At 32.4% G+C, this 20,369-nt stretch overlaps 1 protein-coding gene across 7 annotated transcripts in view; it reads right to left on the bottom strand.

Annotated features, from left to right (window-relative positions):
* CNTLN (centlein) overlaps positions 1 to 20,369 on the bottom strand; it is a 376,749-nt gene that overhangs the window by 3,690 nt on the left and 352,690 nt on the right. For all 7 annotated transcript variants that reach the window (XM_079113162.1, XM_079113161.1, XM_079113157.1 and 4 more), the window contains 2 exons: positions 13,913 to 14,098; positions 11,111 to 11,188 (listed from right to left, as the gene is read on the bottom strand). In XM_079113162.1, coding sequence (XP_078969288.1) covers positions 11,111 to 11,188; positions 13,913 to 14,098 — 264 coding nt within the window. The remainder of the gene's footprint in view (positions 1 to 11,110; positions 11,189 to 13,912; positions 14,099 to 20,369) is intronic.

The following is a 20,369-nucleotide window of genomic DNA, read 5'->3' as shown; positions in this document are numbered from 1 at the left end:
TGTAATAATGTTTAACTTCTGGCCCATTGATCATGTTCCAGGAGACATGCTGGTTATATAACTTTCTAGGTAATAATGCCATAGTACTTATACCAGGCCACTATGTATTGACATTAGTCAGCTTATTTGGATATTTCATTTTTGAGTAAATATCTAAACCTACTCTTGTCTTGAGATTTGAACAATTTCAATATATCATATGCTTTGGATATTTTGTTCCCTTTAAAAACTTTTCTCAAAGAACTTCCCTTTCAGTGAGCCTCCAATGTGGAGGTGTACTCACTTACTGACAACAACTTCTTTTATTCCTTTCCCTCTGGCTCCCAATAAAACTAAAAGCCAAAGTTAAACACAACTGCTTGGCAATCCTGTTTTATTGGATTTTAAGTTTCTTTAAGCTTTGTACAGAGGCGAACACATTATGGTTTTAAAAAAGCAGTCAATCCTTTAAATCAAGATATATATAGTAAAAGCATATCTACTTGCCCTTGCAGGTTCTTCTATTTTTACCTAGAAATAGTCCAGAAAAATATTATTTGTCCTTATATAATACTAGAGAGATGTTCCTATATCTACAGGTTAGTGTGAGATGCTTTTTCGTTTTAATTCAGTTTTTCTATTTTCCTTTTTTATAAATCAATTATGACAATTTTTCCCCTCTAAATTCAGTGTTCTTTCTAATTGCTGTTTATAAACTTCAGTTTACTGGTAACTGTACACCCAGCTTTCCAAGTAGTCTTTCAAAATTTATTCCTTAGGGCTTAATCCCAATTATTGTAATTTTGTAATGTAATAATATAACTTTATCAGAGAATAGTTGTATTGAAATAAACAGGAAAACTAAAGGAAACTCAGAATTATAAGGCATTTTATAAAGGTGAGAATTATAGAACATTTCATAAAAATGTAAGTTGTTTTCAAATGAATACAACTTAATGTCAACTAAAAAAATTTTAATTAGATTCCCCTCCTACTATACAAATAATTCTTGTTTATGAGACTTAATGTGCACCAAGAGCTTTAGTTTTAAAAAATAGACTCTCTGACCAAGTTTAGTTTATAAATCTACTTAGCAAATTTCTTTTGTTAAGTTATACACATAATTTTTTCTACTTAATCTAGGATAAATTGATAACATTTCTAATAAGAATGGTTAAGAATGTGATTTTTGGTCTGGGATTGTGGCTCAGTGGTGGAGTGCTTGCCTAGTATGTGTGAGGTCTGGGTTCAATCCTCAGGACCCCATAAATAGGACAAGGTATTGTGACCATCTAGAACTGAAAAAAATTTTAAAAAAGAATGCGATTTTCAAGTTAACTGGATACTTTGGTTAACTAAGTTACCTCTTAGATCACATACAGACTATTATTAATTTTAAATATCATAAATTACTGTTAACCTGGATGCTAAACATAATTTAATCTTTAGTGATTCTAAAAAAAATTTTATGATACCACGTGAACATCAATTCTCAGCATACAGCTCTAGATTGGTTTGAATTAGGCCTGAAACTGTATTTAAAATATGACACACACTTTGGAATGTGCTTTAAAAATTCACATGGTTTGCTTATTTGTTTGTAACTTTTTCTTTAAGTGTTAAATATTTTTAAAAGACCAGGAGACCTTAACCCTCTGGTACTTCGGAGTCCAGATTGAGTAAATTTATTTCATAAAGACTGCCTATTAGGCTGGGGATATAGCTCAGTTGGTAGAGTGCTTGCCTTGTAAGCACAAGGCCCTTGGTTCAACCCTCAGCATGGAAAAAAAAAAAAAAAAGATTGTCTGTATATGCATTCTGGCAGGAGCTAAACCTCCCCCAGAAATCCCTCAGATATTAAAAAGCACAACAAAGCACAACTGCCCTTTGAGTAGTAGTATTTTAGGGTTGGATTTAAGTGGCAACTTGACTGGCCAACAGGAAAGATTCTTTCTCACTTGCCCTCATCAAATACACCTAAAACAACAACTATTTGCCTTGGTTTTCACCATAGATGGCATGTGACGGAGATTACAAAATCCAGAGAACCTGTATGATCTCTTTCTCTTGGATGAAAAAGGAGAAATGATACTCCTGGTCATATTAATGCAATTACACAAGCTTCACCTTTCTGGCATTGGGAAAAATGGACAAGTGGTAAAGCATCCCTGGATTCAATCCCCAGTACCAAAAAAAAAAAAAAAAAAAATTTACACCAAGTGAGATTTCTGTGTATGAAAATTTAACTGGGACATCTGAATAACCAAAAGTTTTGCTTGGTTCATATGTAGTATTTAAGCATGTCATCTTAGTGGTTCTGGCTGTCTCTGTTGTAGAAGGTGATTTCCATTACTAGAGGGATTTCCCATGATCTCACACATATGTTCGATGATCTCACACATATGTTCATCTTCTCTTTTATGTAAGCATCTTCAGATGTTTGTTTGCCTTAAGGAACTATTATACCACTGTCACAATCTTTGCCATTCACACTAAAGGTAAGACACAAATGTAACTACAGATGTTTGAGAGTTATCCTGGAAAAATAACAAAGCCTAACTTTATGACTTTACTTACAACATCAGAATTATGTAGAATATATTCTTAATAACTTAAAAAATTGAGTTGAGAGAAAAAATGAAATAAAAATTAATTTGAAAGAATAATATTAAAAGTTTAACCATTTTTATTCTTATTTTTGGTTTGAAGACTTATTACCAAAAGGGTGTTGCTTTTAAAGAATGTGAAAATATAAAATTTTATCTTACATATGCTCTTAAAAAAGGATCAGAATCAGTGGGACTTTGAGACTTTTCATTAACAAAGGTCAATGTTGTTTATTATAAAATTGAAGGTGCCAATTTTGGCATAATATTTATGTACACATACATGCACATACACACAAACACATCCACTCTGTTATCTTGAAATTAAGATTGAACTTGTTAAAATAATTAAGAATGCTATCAAAAGATAATTTATTTATACTTTAAATTTGGCAGTGAATTTTGAGATGTTTCCTAAATGTCATTTATATTTCTGCACATATCCCAACAGATAATGTCCCTAGGAGATGTGCTGAAAATTGCCAGAGAAGGCTGTTTGCTACTCTTAAACTCTGATAAAAGTATATTTTTTTACCTTTAATTTTGAATCTTATTCTAGAAGTTATAAGGCAGAATTGAGAATACTGAGTAGGAAAAATTTATTTTATTCATTCTTTTGCCTCAAGGAGTGTTTCCACAACATCTAATACAATTTGGTGATCTATTCTATTTATAGAATCCTTGCGGGTAAGGGTGACCCTTGGTCAGATACTTCAGGACTTAGTAAAAGGAACTGTTAGCAAGCTCTTTACAGCTACAGTAAGTTATTTAAGATGTAAGAAGTTCTTGAACATTTAAATTATCTGTATCCTTTCCTGCAAATCCAACAGTAACTCTAGGCCTGTGATTAGGTTTTTTGTCTGGTTCTTTGGAGACATTGGAATTTCTTCTTGAAAACTTCCCTATATAGGCCAACTGTGTGTCACCAGATCCTCAGCAGTTAGCAAGGGTATTAAACTTCCTCATTTCCAACCCCTATCAAAAGTCACTTTTACCAGATAAACGGCCAATATTCTTATAGAACAGACTACTACTGTGCCCTCACCTTCAAGGCAATGCCTTGAACAATGACACCAGCCCAGAATGGACCTCAATTCCCCAACCCCCAGAAGCATTAGTTTGGACTCCAGTCACTTTTTGGGTACAGTGGCTCACACTGAGGCCTGACACATCCCTACTTTATCCCATCTCACTCACCCACTTGAAAGATCTTTTAAGAGGTCGTAGGTGTCTTACAGGTTCAGCCTATAATATTGGTATTCAATCTATCCTAATGTGATTAATTTTCTTTTCAAAAGCAAAGAACTGTGTAGTAGAGATATGTCTTTTCCCCAAACACCCCTTTAAGACTAGGTGAGATACTTAGCAGAAATTCCTTCTTATGTAGACATTAAAGAAATTATTTTGGGGATCAAAAGGACTAGGTTCACATGGGTGTGAATACAGAATTCAGAAAAATAGCTCAACTGATTATAAAAAGTATTTAACAGTTAGACCCTTGTTATCAACTGAATGCTTGTGTTCTCCCAATACGATGGTATTGAGATGGGAACTTCAGGAGGTAATCATGTCAGGAGGGTGAATCTCTCGTGAATGAGATGAACTTGTGAGAGATATGAGAGATTGTTCACTCTCTCAGCTCTCTGGATAAGAATACAATGACAAACAGCAGTCAACAAATGAGGAAGAGGGCCCTCACCAGACAATGAATCTGCTAGTGCCTGGATTAGACTTCCCAACCTCCAGAACTAAATTATTATTATTTCTTATTCTTTATTAGAAAAAGAAATGAGAAATAAATTACTGTTTGAACTGGCTAGTCTGTGGTATTCTGTTGTAGCAGCCTGAACTAAGATAGCCCTTAATTATAAAGGCAGGAAAAATAAAGGGAATGAGAAAGGTTCAAAAGAGAGTTGAATTATCAGCCTCTTGTTTATTACTGATTTAAATATAATTCCCCCAGAATCTAGGTAAATGAAGATGATGGATTATACATGCTTATTCAGAATATTCAATAAATATTTATTATGCACCTTTTATATGCCAGGCAATGAGCAATACATCTTCTGGGGTGACTAGTACCAAGTCTGGTGACAAGATGTGCTTTCAAAGTAAATAAGGAAAAATTAATATTTAAACATAGAGAATCACTAGAATATTAAGCTTGAATTATTTTCCATACATTGTCCCTTGACCTCAACTCTTATTATCTTTTTTAAAGATGAAATAAACACTTTAACTGGTGACAAAGCATTTTTACATGCATTATTTTATTTATCATCCCAAGTCTTTTTTTTTTTTTTTTTTTTCTATCTTGTAGTTGAAGTTATTGAGCTAATTTAGTTCTTGCTCAAAGCTATTTCATGTGCTAGTATGAGACAAGACACAAACTTAGGTCTTTTGATTAGAAATCATTTCAAGCATACTGCAAGGAGACAGTTTTGGTTAATATAAGGAGAAACCAAATAACAGGCAAGGGATATGATATTGAAAATGGACTTGTTCATCATTTGTAGAATTTCCTGTTATTCTACAAGGTAGAGACTATGTTCTGAAGGAGTGGCTGGCTTAGCTATTTTATAATACAAAGATTCTAAGTTTGGTGTTTTGGTTTTAATACTTCATAATGCTTCTTTTCATACATCTTGTTCAGTTGTCTACAGGCCAGGGCAAAACCTAATTTTAAATCTACATCAAAAATGTTCTTATCCCTTGACCGTTACAAAGAAACCAGAATTGTGTGACACAGGCTGGGCTTCAAGGTACAGAAACAGAGGAGATTTTATTCTATACTGGTTCTCTGGGTAATCTAAACTTTTAGGATTTTAGGGCACAGTATGCTGACTTTTTGTGTGCCCTTAGCACATTAAAGAAAATAAAAGATTACTGATTGTGACTTCAAGGAATCTGAGGACAGAATTTGGTTATACTACATTTGGCTATACAAATTTGGCTCTTTATCTTTCTTTCCTTTTTTTTTTTTTTCTTCAGTACTAGGAATGGAATCCAGGACATCGCACATATTAGGCAAGCACACTTAGTTGGTTCTCATATTAATCAGTGCCTCCCAGTGTTTTAGAAATAAGGAGATTAAGTTACACTCTATAAATTATACCAATTAAATTATAATGGAAAGAAATACTATTGTGACCCCCATATACTACCTATAAATACTATTTTTTGGTTCAGATTTTATAGACAACAAAAATGCAAACATTTTAACCATTTTTATTATTCAGTGGCATTAAGTGCATCGCAGTTTTGTGCGATAGTCACCACCATCCATCTCCACGAAGTTTTCACCCTCCCAAACTGAAACTCTGTATCTACTAAACAATAACTGAGAAAAACGAACATGAGTTGTGACAAAAACTGATAATATAGGTTAGAATCAAGTTTAATTATTTTATTTAAAAGGTTCTTTTAAATTCAATCACAAATGACATTTTTCTGATGATATGAAATTAGATTTGACATTGTTAAATCAAAAAGTATCATAGCAAAATGCCGAGTGGAGAGTTTTGTCTTGTGCTACTTTAGCTAGATGTGAGGAATAAGTCTGTGGGTTTACATGTATACATGTGTCAGAGAGGGTGAGTGTGTAAACATGAAAGTATGGGAATACTTATGTAATAAATGTAACACTGGAAGCAATCATAGAGTTAATGTCTTCGGAGTTACAAGGAGAAACTTTCAGTTAACCTTCAGACTGGTAGTACACTCTACAAAAGCCAGGGAGATTTATAAACTCCACACTGCAAAGCACTCTATAGAAGTAAGCATATTTTGTAGAGAGACACTGGGGAAGTGAACCACTTTAAATTTCAGCATCTGCAAGATCTGAAGCAACTAACAGGGACAGAAATATTTAAAGCTAAAGAAAAACTACTGATCAAAGTCTGTGCCCAGCAACTGAAGGAAAAAGACAGAATTTTTAATATTGTTCCAGTACAAGCAAATGACTGAAACAAAGTGAATTAAAATAAACTAAATAAAAACCAGAAAATGATTAGCAATCAAGAAAGAATAAGGGAACAACAAAACATAATCGACATATTTTCTAGCCACTCATGGTTATAGTTTTTTTTTTAACAAATCTTAGTAAAGAACTATACATATACATGTATACATATACATGCATACATGTTTGTATATATATGTATACATATATATATATGCACACACGCATATACACATATATCCAAAATTCTATTCAAGTTTGTCATTTAGTAAATTTCATAGTTTACCTATTTTAATTATTTGTTTACTGTCCTACCTCCCCAGAAATGTAAGCTCTATAACAGTAAGTAGATTTTTCTCTTTTCGTTCTCTGTTGTATCACCCAGACCTTAAATAATACTTGACATGTAGGTATTAAAGATATTTTTTTCAAATAAATTCCACAGCCTAGGCTCTTTTATCTCCACTAATTCTTTCCATTTTCTTTAGGTACAAAAGAACAGTTTCAGGAATTATCAAGGCCTGAAAACAAAATTAAATGACTTTTATTATAATTTTAATTTTGAAGATCAGAATGGATAAAAAATAAACAATGTCATTCAGAGGGAAGGTATAAAAAATTGATTCCTTTTTTTTATGGACATGTGAATTGACCTTGCTCACACAAGGTCAATTAGAGTATAAAAAGATTTTACAAAAGGATATCTCCTTATGTGTCATAAGGAAAACTATTAAGTATGACATAAAATAATTTGTCTTTACTCATATTTACAGCCAGTAGACAAATTAAAATTTGAATGCAATTAAAGAAATCTCTGCTAATGGTGGAAGGCATAGCATATGTTATAGAAGAACTTTATGAAGTATTAGACTTTGGATTGTATTTTTTTCTTTTCTTTACTTTTTTTTTTTTTTTTTTTTTTTTTTTTTTGAGATGGGGTCTTGCTTTGTTACTCAGGTTGGTTTGTCAAATTCCTGGGCATAAGTGATTCTTCTGCCTCAGCTTCCCAAGTAGCTGGGATTACAGGCATGTACCACTAGGTTCTGCTTTCTGCTTTTCCTTTTTTGATTAGAATTATTAATTTATATTAATTCTAAAAGTTATTAGGTTTCATTTCATTTTAACATGAAATGTATTCTTAAATGGTTAAATTTCACTGACAGAGCCAGAAAGACGGTTGGAATGAATTAAGGAAAAAGTGAACTCTTGAATATAGTTAACCTATTAAATTTTCTCTGGCTTCAATCATCACTTAACATCTTTTTTGTATCCAAACCTTCTTTATTTCTTTTGATCCCTAAAATTCTTAAAGTCACCTGCATATTTCTCATCATGCAAGGTATTAAACTTACCCATTTTTGGTTTCTACTTTCTGATTTCTTCACCTAATCTCATGACTACTAGGTAGTCACTCATTATAAAGTGGATCACATCTATTTCCAGCCTTTATATTTCCATGGATGGACACATGTAGATCCTCACTGGACTACACCTAGCTACCTTGTTGCTCCCACTCTGTTCTCTCCCAAATGATGCTACATGCTGACCTCACACACCTTTGTCATGTAAAACTGAATATGTCCCTTTCCTGCTCGAAAGCTTGTAGTTCTACATTTTTCTCTATGTATTACAGACAAACTAATTTAGGGGTTTCTCTCGTCTTATTATAATTATTAATGTGCTTGTCTCTGTCATGAATTTTAAGTTTTAAAAACATATTAATGTCCAAAGAGGAATTAATACAAGTAAAAATGTTCAAAGAAATGAAAGGTAGCTATGCCATAGAAAAATGAAAGATCTTCAGTGTTGTTTTTATTATTTGAAATCTATGGGGATAAAGGCATTGCAGAAAAATACAAAATAAATAAAATTACAATTGGGGTAGGACAACTTGAAATAAGAATACATATATTTGCATTCTGTAAGTTAAAATTTTAGACCTTTTACTTCTCCTGTACTTCTGCCCAATAGCAGTAGTAGGTATTACACTGTTGTGTACTTTCACACTCCCACATGGCAGAACTGCTTTTTATTTTGTGGTAAATATTTTATCAATATAAAATTTCATCAAGTAGATGCAGATTAATTATTTTTAACAGAAAAACAATTATATAGTCCCATCCTTAAGGAAAAGACAAAATCATAGGACTATATTCACCCCTATGATTTCAGAATTCTATTACACATAGCATCCAATAGAGGCAGGACATAAAAGTTTATAATTTTATCACTGAATTATTTAATAATAAATATTCAACCACCAATATTGAATTAATTAGTTTTTTTTTTTTTAGGAAATGTGCTCATTCTACAAATCAAAATCATGTAATAGATGATTATAATAAGGTATAAGATATAAGCTAAACCAAATGTATGAATGAAGATATTTATAATCTTGCCCACATAATCCTGGAAGCATAATTCATACTCTAAAAATACTGGCGGGCAAAGAAAATATTTTCTAAAATCCAGGACAAATATAATTGCTGGGATTGTGAGAGAAGAAAAGAAGGCTAACAAAAACAAGAGACATTTTCTATTTTATAGATTTTCCTCTTGGGCATAATTATAAAGTGACATTCAAGTGCAACCAATGAAGTTCCCCCTTTTTTTCCCTCACAAAATCCAAAGACATCAGCAAAACCACCTATGTCAGTAATAAAAATAAAAAGTCTTTGACTTTTTAAATGTTATCATACTGTCACAGTGGAATAAAATTAGCTTGAAAAATGATCTAAAGGCACATGATGCAGTTCATTATGTATAACAGCAACAGCAGCGGTTTCCCAGTGTTCATAAAGGCTGCTCCATTAAATTTACCTCCAGTCAATAATTAGGAGTCCACAAATAAACCTGGGCAATTAAATCAATACTACCAGGCAATTATATTCCAGAGTCCAGGCTCAGTGGCACAAAAAGGCACTATATCAAACTGCAGTATTAAGCAGTCTGATGCCATTTTCAACAGAATTTTTTTTTACATTAACTGGATAGAATAAGCATATATCTAGAATGTGTGTATGTATCTCTATATGTGTTAGTCAAAAAAAAGTATACGCTTTAGTAAAATTTAATAAAGATTTACACATTGATTTACTACTTTTTATGGTCATAATTGATAATGAAATTCCTAATTAAAATAAATTAAAGAAAGTCAAGGCCACACTTACAAGGCTAATACTTTAAAAATTATTAAAAAATTTATTTTTATCATTTTCAAGCTAAACAAATATAACCTCATGACAGTCATTACTGTATGCCCTGCCATGCCAAGTCATGGGCTGGGTTCTAGGCATACAAAATAAGAAATGGCTTCTCTTCTATAAAAGGTTTTCTTTAGCAACTATGTGTCTGCACTTAAATAACTTGAAGCTAAAGATTGTTAATCATCCTCTATTCTTTTTGAAGTGGCTCCAGATAATGCTTCAAAAATACATAAGATTGATACTAAAATAGGAGTAATTTCTGTTTCATATTTATTAGGTTTACCAAAAACACAAAAACTGGTATTTGTTAAAATAAATGTAAAATAATTGCATTTAAAGTCAGCTTCTGTTTTTATTATTTACAAGGAAAACATTTACAGTGTCTTTCCACAACTCACGAGACAATATATTTTGCTATTTTGACAAATATGTTTTAGTTTTCATTTATTCCAGATCAGTTTTGAAATAAACAATTAGATTGAGCAAAAAGAACAATAATGAAAAAGTTTTAGAATACATTACATGCTGTCAGTGATGTCAAAACAAAAGCTGGCTATGACTAGAAAAGCAGGGCTCTCACCTGCCAATAAACTGCCCTTGATCACTTACAAGAGGGGCGCATCCCAGCAGACTATATGTGTATTAAAAAAATACTTGAAAGGGAAGAAAAAGTATCACACAGGTCACAGCAGCAGTCTCAATAGACCCCTTAGGGATTTCAACTCGTCTTGGCCTTGTCATCCTCTATGCAGCTTTCCACTCGGCCCAGAAAATGTCGATAGGAAAATGTTTGAGGGGCCTCTGGTGGAAATTTTTTCATTCTTTCTGCATTGACAGGATGCCAAATCAATATTTACTTCCCACTAACAAGCTGCTCGAGGTCTCAGTAGAAAATATTGTACAGAATGCGGGAAGACACAGTAATAAACAGCTGTCTGGCTGTGAGGAAAACATGAATTGACTGGAAACAGGTCCACAGTAAAAGGTCACTGAAACCCATGAACTCCTCAGGTGTCCATATCAACTACTAACTTTAAAGACACATAATAAAGAATCTCTTTTCCTAAGAGGTCTCAGAGAATGGATCCTTTTCAGTCTAGCAAGTATAGAGGTTGACTCAATAATTTAATTAATGCATTTGCTAAGACTCATGTTGGTTCTTTCCCCAGGCATTTGTTTCATTTGTTAAGTCCAAAAGTACAAATAGAGGGTTAACTTTCCTGTCTACCTCTTGGAATACTTGTTTACCTAAAAGAAATACATAATGGGTGTTTGTAAAAAAGTTTGGCATAAAGTATAAATGTGAGGCTTACAATTTTTTATTTGGAAGTTTGAATATATAAAGAAAAATGAAATACCTGTCCTTCTAGAAGTTTCTGAATGTACAACAGCCATTCCTTGTCATTTTCAGCTTCTATCTTTGTCTTTTCAATTTCCTAAAGGAAATAAAAACACCAGTGTTAACTGGATATCTGTGAACGCGGTGATACTATAAGGTATTGAATAAACTAAGGGTTATCAGTAGAATAATTTTCAACAGAGTAGCCTGTCCCCTCAAAGTAGGAATATTTAAATGCATGCTCTTTAATATTTATCTTGAAAATATTTATATGCATGTTGAAGACAAAGCTATAATTCTATATTTCATAATAATTTAGGAATACTTCATCTCTGCTTTCCTGATAGAGCTCAAGATATGGACTGAGATGGGAATGAAAGCAATCTTTAAAAAATGAAAAAGAAGATGAAAATGTATAAAAGAATCATTTTCAAGTAATCCTCATGACATAAATCCTTATATTAAAGAACCTGGCTTATCAGTAGATAACTGATTGTTATACTTACAAACAGAACATGACATGGCTCTGGCATATTTAAGTATTTGTTGATTTAAAATATCCAGTAGTTTACTGATAGGCAAGGGACACTCCAACTTTAAGTGCTGTCACTATTTTCTCAACTCATCAATTATCAAGATAAAATATTCCTGAAATTATATACTCACAAGTACATTTGATTATTTACTTAAAACCATAATTAAGATTTTTACAAACAAAGGGGACTTTTCAAAAGCAGAAGTATTTTAGAAAATGTAACATCTGTTTAAACTTACTGTATGCCAGGTAGCATGCTAGGCACTTCACAGAGGCTATAACAGTTTTTGACAAGAATTTATTACAGTTTGATGCAGTTTAAAGAACATAAGTCAGGAGGTCTGGGCTCTGCTTGGACAAAGTACTCAACTCCTTAGATCTCTAAAAGATGCAGGGATCAGACTAAATAAGGTCTGGTTTACAATTAAATCTGGTAAATATACCAGGGTGCACTGATCCTTCTTAGAAGAATGTGTTTATACTTGAATCTTTTTCCTTTCAGGAGAGGCTTCATTTAAGGTCGTGTGGAATGCAATATTGCAGTACTGTGTGCTCTGGCTTCAGACTGCATCTGCCTAGAGACAGAGGTGCCATTTCTTCACACACACACACACACACACACACACACACACACACAAATGCATCATCCAGTCTTTGGGACTCTAACAAGAGACCTTGTCTAAGTTACACACTTGGAAGGGGACAACTTTTTCTAATTTGCCCATTCAAAGGGTGTTTTTCTAAATTGTCAGCCCAGAGAGAGGCCAACTTTTTAAAGACCAAACAAAGGCAGTGGCTCTATGTTCCAAAATCAATACATACTTTTGTGTATGTAAATGCATGTGTTCATGTGCATGCCCATGTGCATGCACAGATAAAGAAACATACAGACATAGAAAGACACATCCACACAAGGAATTTTTGCTAAATCTGCTTATGTTAAACTCCTAGGTAACAGTAGAGACCTCAACCTTAATTTCTGGCTAAGTTTTTCATTATTAATCAACATATTTTAATTAAATATCTCTAAAAAAGAATGGTTAATACCCTTGGTAGAGGTATCATTATGTTCCATGTGTCTTATATTTGATAGTACTTTGGATAATGCTCTTGTACCTCAAAGTTCAGAATTTGGCAAAAAGTCATAAACATTGTGACAGACTGGCTGCTGAAGATAGGAAACTGATAATTCACCATCCCATTCATCCATAGGATGAAAATAATCTCTACAGAATTTCTTTGACTTCCTTTCAAAGAATTCTTGGGAGTTAAAAAGCCTTCACAAATTGTAGATCTGCTCTACTCCAGATCTTTTAGAAGCTGATGGGGGCTGGAGGATAATCTCATATAAACATTAAAGTTTATCATTTTATCTATTCTGTTGGGCAAATATTTATTGGGATGTTCTTAGTGCTCTCATCTCTTTAATCTTTTCAAACAATGAAAAATCTAATATTCATCTTAAAGTTCAGAGGCAGAACAAGACTGAATATCCTCCAAAGGTTTCACAGACTACTCTGCATAGATGTGATTCTACTCTTTGTAGGGTGGTAATTATATCAAAATGTAGTGCCCCCCAGAAAGGGCTATGGTGCTACCGATGGTCTGAACCTTATTCAGGTGATTTACTCAGACAGGAGCACTTTACCCAATTTAAAACAGCAATAAATTTTTTCAACAACGTAGTTTCAGAAAATATACCGACCAACAATAATTTTGGATTCAGCCAGGAAAGTCAGTAGGCTGACAGCCAGTAGAGTTACTACTTTTTTTAAATCTTTTTTTTTTGGGGGGGTGGGGCAGGTGGTGCTTGGGATTGAACCCAGGGCCTTGGACATGCAAGGCAAGCACTCCACTAACTGAGCTATATACCTATCCCCTAAAGTTACTACTTTAAAACAATCTCACATAGGAGATTTTTGTCAAATCAATGGCAACTCAGTGTAACTAAATCCATTCAAACTGGCTTAATTAAAAATACATGATACATAATCATGAACTATATTAAAGAAAATGGAGGAGATAGGAAAGGATAACTGATGTGAGTAACAAACAAGTAATTTGAAAGTTTAAATGCAATGACTCATTTCTATATTACATAGTTAAATTTCCCTAAAGGTTGTTTGAGTTGGTTAATACTCAATATATATCTTTCATTGGCACCTTAACAATCCTGTCTTCATGAATATAATCTTAAAGATCAAATTCTAAAAACAAAATAAAAAGACATGTATTTAAATCAATGTGTAATAATCCTATTATTAAAAGATATTTAAATGATCTTACCAATTCATCTTCTGTCTCCAATATTTCCTCTAAGTCTGACCGTGAAATGTTCAGGATAGAAGCTGCCAAGGTCTGGGCTTTATGGGCTGAGGTTTTACAAATGTCCCTGTTTTTCTGCATTTTTTTAAGCTCTCTGATTTGTCGCCTTATCATGTGGACATCATTTTGTAACTCTCTGACCAAAGCCTGCAACATATTAGAAAGTGGGTTCTCATATGGAAATTATAATGATGGCAAAGCAGTTTAAACATAAAAATGTGAAGATACTAGCAAATATTTTTAAGGATTATTCTAGTTTTATTTGTTTTGGAATATAATGGATTGTTCCTTACATCATGTCAATATGCAAAAACAAACAAAAAACAAAAAAACCTCTCTTAAGTGACTTAACTAATTTGCTGGATTAATCAAAGCTCTCCAACCTCTCTTTAACACCAACTGGTATCTTGATTGGAGAATGATCGTAACAAGCAAGCTATTTTTATTCATTATTAAGCACAATGACCCCTGCTAGTTGACCTGATACTAAAAATCAGTTCTATGGATCCCTAAAAGTATGTATAATTGTTGACATAATTCATTTAATTATTACATAAACTGATGAAAGATGACTAGAAAGAACAGTTGTTTCTATTTTACTGAAACTGAATTAGAAATGGCTTTGGAAGGACTTGAGAAAGACAAGAGGGTAAATGTTCAATTAAATGAAGTGTGGGCAAACTAGCAATAAGGGATGGAAAACAAATCATAAAAAAGCTAGGACTGCCTCACCAAAGTCTCTAAATTCCCTCTTTGCGAAATCACAAATGCAAAGTTATATCACTCTTACATTTGCATAAAACAAAAGATACCTTTACTCTGGATGGAGAGTTCTTTATCTCACTGCATGGCTTTGTGAGCTGAGAGCAAGTTAGTTAAGATGTTTGAGTTGTTTTCAGTCCTTTGCTAGCTCACTGCAGTAAATAATTGTGCTCATATAACTGTAATTTGACAGCTGTTACTTAATTTTATTCCTATTTCTCCTCCAAGACACTAAAATTTATAATTCTGCATGAAAGTACCAGTTTCTCTGCACCATTAGCAAAATATCAGTCTGATGTTTCAATGTAGCATGTTTGATTTTTCACTGTATTTTTTTTTTTTTTTTTTTTTTTTTCTGGTATCAAGGGTTGAACCCAGGGGCGCTTAACTACTGAGACACATACATCCCCAACCCTTTTTATTTTTAGGCAGGGTCTCCATTAAGTTGCTTAGGGCCTCACTAAATTGCTGAAGCTGGCTTTGGACTTGAGGTCCTCCTCAGCCTCCAGAGCTGCTGGAGTTACAGGCCTGCACCACCACCCCAGTTAATGTTTTCACTGTAAAGTTTCATTTCTCTTATAGATGAAATTGAGAATCTGCCTTGAGATAATTGTATTTTCTTTGTCACTTCCCCTGCTTCTCTGAATTATTTGTAAGAGTTCTTTACGTATTAGGGAAATTTTATTTTTGTTTTATGTATTTCATTTTTCATAATCTATTCTTTTTGACAATAATAGGATTTTGTACCAAAGAAAAATATGTTTGACTTTTTAAGTACTCTGATTGACAAATCTCTTTCTTTTTCATTTTTGAAGTTAGTGGTATACTTATAAAAGCACTTTCCACTATGAGTTGTAAATAAGGCACTTTCAATCCATGATTTTTTTCCCCTGCTACTTTTAGTTTCGATTTTTTCCTTTTAAATGCAATCTCCTCTTTCCCCCACTGATTCCATGTGTTTAGTTGAGTTTCTGGGATTTCCATTCATTAGTAAAATATTATAATATATTTTAATTAGTCAGACTTTAACCTTATATCTTTTGAAACTAGCTGTTCATCATTACCCTTCTTTTCCAGATTTTTTGGGTAATGTTTGCTTAATTTTCCATGTGAATTTCAGATTCAATTTGTCTTGGTCCCCCGCTTACCCCAAATCTTACCACTAATATTATTTCAGTTATGTTAAATTTTATTTGGGTAATTTTAACATTTTAAGAAGCTGAATCTTCCTAATCAAAGAACATTGTATTCTTTTCCATTTGTTTGAGACTTTATTTTGTTTCTAAGCATTATTTTAAAGTATTCTCTTTACAGATCTAGTTTACTCCTGGGCATTTTGTTTTATTTTACTCTGGCAGCTTCTAATACTGATTACAGCCTATACATACAAAGACTGCTAACATATATTTAGCTTACTGACTTTTCTCATTTGTTGTAGAAGCTTTTTGTCATTTCTTCTTTAATGTCTTCTAATTTAATATGTCAATAATATCTGAAAAAAATGAATTTATCTATTTTTCCATTTATTAAATCTCCAGTTACTTATTTTACTGATTAAATTTTTTCTCAACAATATTAAATAGCAATATCAATGTACATACTTGACTTGTTCCTGCTTTAGGGGTGGATCTTTTTATTTCATAAAATTTCAACTAAATTTGAGTTACAATAGCTACACTTTAATATGTGAAAAGTGTATTTTATTTTTATTTCTTACAGAAATGGATTCCACATTGTCTTAAAGCCACTCTAGCAATCATATAGACTACCATATTATTTCCCATATAAATCTATTATAGGATTATTAATAACTTTCTTAATACTGAATTGTCCTTGCATTTCTATAATAATTTCACTTGGTTGTAGTGTATTATTATTTGATCTGTTGCTGAACTCTATTAGTTAATACTTTATCTTTCTGCACTCTTATGAAATCGATCCATTTTTATTTTGTACAATCTTCCAAAAAATTTTGGGAGATACCTTTCTTTTTCTGTATTCTATGGTAGTTTTAGTTTTAATGAGACCAAATTTATCTGCTCTTTACTGATGTGATTGCAATCACTTGGATTAGGTTGACTATTTATTGCAAAACCTATTGGGAAGATAGGTTTGTGATAGTTTTGATTTTCTGTTTGCTCAAGAGTGAGATTTCATACATTATATTTTCCTAGAAAATTATCCATCTCATACATCTTTCCAAGTTATCTGCAGAATTTGAGCTAAGTAGTCTATTATGATATTTTCCTACTGTGTCTATGGTTATTTTCATTTTTCACTTCTTACTTTGTATGGTTATACATTCTTTTTCCTAAATTAGGTAAACTAAAAGTTTTTCCATTCTATTGTTCCCCTCAAATTCCTAAATTCATGATTAATTCTATAGATTTTAATTCATTTATTTCTATTTTGTCTTTAGCTTGTTTTTTCCATATAGTTGAATGCTTATTTTCATTTCTCCTCTAGTTTTATTAATTTAAATATACAAGGCTATAAATTTCTTGAGCACTGTTTTAACTGTTTCCTACAGGTTCTGATAATTCTAGAATATTGTTCTTGTAGGGATATTCTGCAATATTTCAGATTTCCTCTTTATGCAAGAACTAAGTTTTTAAAATCTAGGTGTTAGTGACTTCTGTGGTTTTATGATCAATTTCAGTTTTCATTGCATTACCTATACTATTTATAAATTTTATTTATAAATACAACTTATTTGTGAGTATTAATGTTATTTGTAGGGTAAATGGAAAATTAACTATTCCTATCTTTCAGAATTGAGATTTTCTTTTTGATGTATTTCAAATTGGAGTACTGGAAAAAAATTTTGAGGTGAAGATCTGTATGCAGGAAATTTATGGGGGTCACACTTATAATAACACCTATAAGAAACTTAGGGAAGTAGAATGAGGGACAGGGAGAAGTTTAACAGCATTATAGTTATTTATCTTTTCAAGTCTAGAATCTTTACTAGAATATATCTAGGGCATGGCATATTACATCAATTTTCCCTGGTTCATTTTATGTTCTTTTAAGTCTATTTCTGATAGGGGTTATACTTTTCAATATATTTGTTATAGTCCATTATTTTAGGTTTGGTCTTTGAAGACTCCAATTATATTGAATCTTTGTCATGTGCTCCATAAGTTCTTTTGTCATCAACATGTTTTTCTTTAAAAATTAAGGCATAATTAAAATGAAATAGTGCATAGAAGAATTCAATGAGTTTGGAAAGTTGGATGCATCTGTATAACCATCAACCTGCTCAAAACATACAAAATCTTCATATTCCAGAAATTTCCCTGTTGCTCTTTCTTAATCATTTCCTCCCCCACACAATTTATATGATCTTAATTTTGCTTGTTGTTTTGATGATATATGAATGGAATAATATACTATGTATTTCTTAAACTCCTTCATGTCTAGTTTCTTTTATTTAACATGGTATTTTAAAAATGGAAGGGGCTAGGATTGTGGCTCAGTGGTAGAGCACTGGCCTAGAATGTGTGAGGCACTGGGTTTGATCAGCACTGCATACAAACAAATAAATAAATAAAGGTTTGTCAATAACTAATAAAAATATTTTTAAAAATTCAACCACATTATTCTTTGTCATTTTTTTTTCTTTTAACTTAACTGTGGGGACGGTGTAATTAAATTGCAATAAGTTCAACATATTTAAAGTGTACCATTTGATACAAACACACACACACACACAGATCAAAAATTTTTTTTTTGAAATAGTTTTATTTTTGTTCACTTCCTTGCTTAATTTTCCAGCTTGCTTTCTTCTTTTCCAATTGTCTCATCATTTTCCCAAGTCCTTGCATTTATTTCTACCTGGCAGTGGTACTTTTTGGAAGAAATTACATCATAAATATTTTTTACTCATAATAAAATATTTTCATCTGCTCTACAATTTCCTGGTAAAATTTCTTTTCCTTTCATTTACTTTTCCTATTTCTTTCCTTCATTTTTATTCTAATACATTTGTGGAGATACTGTGGTGACTCCTTTTCCAGGACTCATTCTGAGAGAGAGTAGATTTTCCTAGATCACCAATTAATAGAAAATTATATGGCAGAGGTTGTGTTCCAGGCAAGTGGAATCTTTTTTAAAATACTTTTTTAGTTGTAGATGGACATAATACCTTTATTTTATTTATTCATTTTTTTATGTGGTGTTGAGGATTGAACCCAGTGCCTCACACATGTTAGGCAAGTGTTCTACCACTGAGCCACAACCCCAGCCCCCAGGCAAGAGGAATTTTATATATAAACTTAAGGTTTTTTTCCCCTGATGAATTCCATTCTATTGTTTTTTATAAGTAAGACTTTTCTTGGCTGCGAGAAAAATTGCTTTCTTTAGATAAGTCTTGCCTGTGTCTTACCTCTGCTTCTTTCATGGTGTTGTCAGTCTTACCTGCTTTTTGGCCGTTTTCAACATGTTTTGAAATAAAGAATTTTAGTTAAAATATAGTTTATTGTACAAAGGTATAGAATTTTAGTTTTGCATTCTTTTTGTTTGTTTGTGGCATGATTCCAGGGGAGTAAGGAGCAAATGATGGTTTTATCCCTCTAAATTCAAGTCTGAATTCTCCCAAGGGCATTTTCTCCTAATATTTTTATTATGCAAAAATTCAAACATGCAAAAAGTTGAAAGAAGTTGTATTGTGCACACATATTTACCATTGATATACTAAACATATGTACTAACTTTTCCTACCCTTGCTTTATCATGTAGCAATTCATCAATCAATCTTACTTTGTTGATGCATTTCAAAGTTGAAGATATCTGTACAGTTCATGCCTAAATCCCTGAGCATGCACTTCATTGTTTATTAGTTTTGAAGTATAATTTATATAGAGTGAAATGCATTTTTAAAAAATTCTTTTTAGTTGTCGACGAACCTTATTTTATTTATTTATATGTGGTGCTAAGAATCAAACCCAATGCTTCACACATGCTAGGCAAGCACTTGACCACTGAGCTACAACCACAGACCCAGTATTAAGTCTTAATTGCATAGTTTTATGACCTTTTATACAAATGAAACCTTGGGTAACCTTCACCCAGATCAAAGTAAAGAACTGTTCTATCACTTGGAAAGTTGTATGCATCTATATAACAACCAACCTGCTTAAAACATACAAAACCTTCATATCCCAGAAATTTCCCTGTTGCCCCTCTTTAATCATTTCCTCCTCTGTCCCTTCCTGTTCAATCCCCAGCCCTACCCAAAGAGTAGTTTTGATTTGCATTTCCCTGATAATTTATGATGTTCAGCATCTTTTCATGTATCTGTTGGCCTTCTGCATGTTTTCTGTGGAAACATTTCTATTCAGGACCTTTGCTTGATTCTTATTCGTACTATTTGCATCAATTTCTACTACTACTGTTGAATTGTATGAATTCCTTATATATTTCGGATATTACTTGTTATCAGAGACATGGTTTGCAAGTATTTTCCCTCATTTCCTAGTTGCCTTTTTAATTTTTTGACTGTTTTCTTTGCTGTGATGGTCTTTAGTTCCCACTTACTTTTGTTACTTGTGTTTTTGGTGTCATCAAAAAAAAAAAAAAAAAAAAAAAAAAAAAAAAAAAATTGCCAAGACCAAGGCCAAGGAGTTTTTTCCCCTAGGCTTTCTTTCAGGAGTTA

The sequence above is a fragment of the Sciurus vulgaris genome, assembly GCF_902686455.1.
Source record: "Sciurus vulgaris genome assembly, chromosome: 15".
NCBI classification, from domain to species: Eukaryota; Metazoa; Chordata; class Mammalia; order Rodentia; family Sciuridae; genus Sciurus; species Sciurus vulgaris.
The sequence above is the reverse complement of the archived record's forward strand: the minus strand, read 5'-3'. Positions and strand labels throughout refer to the sequence as shown.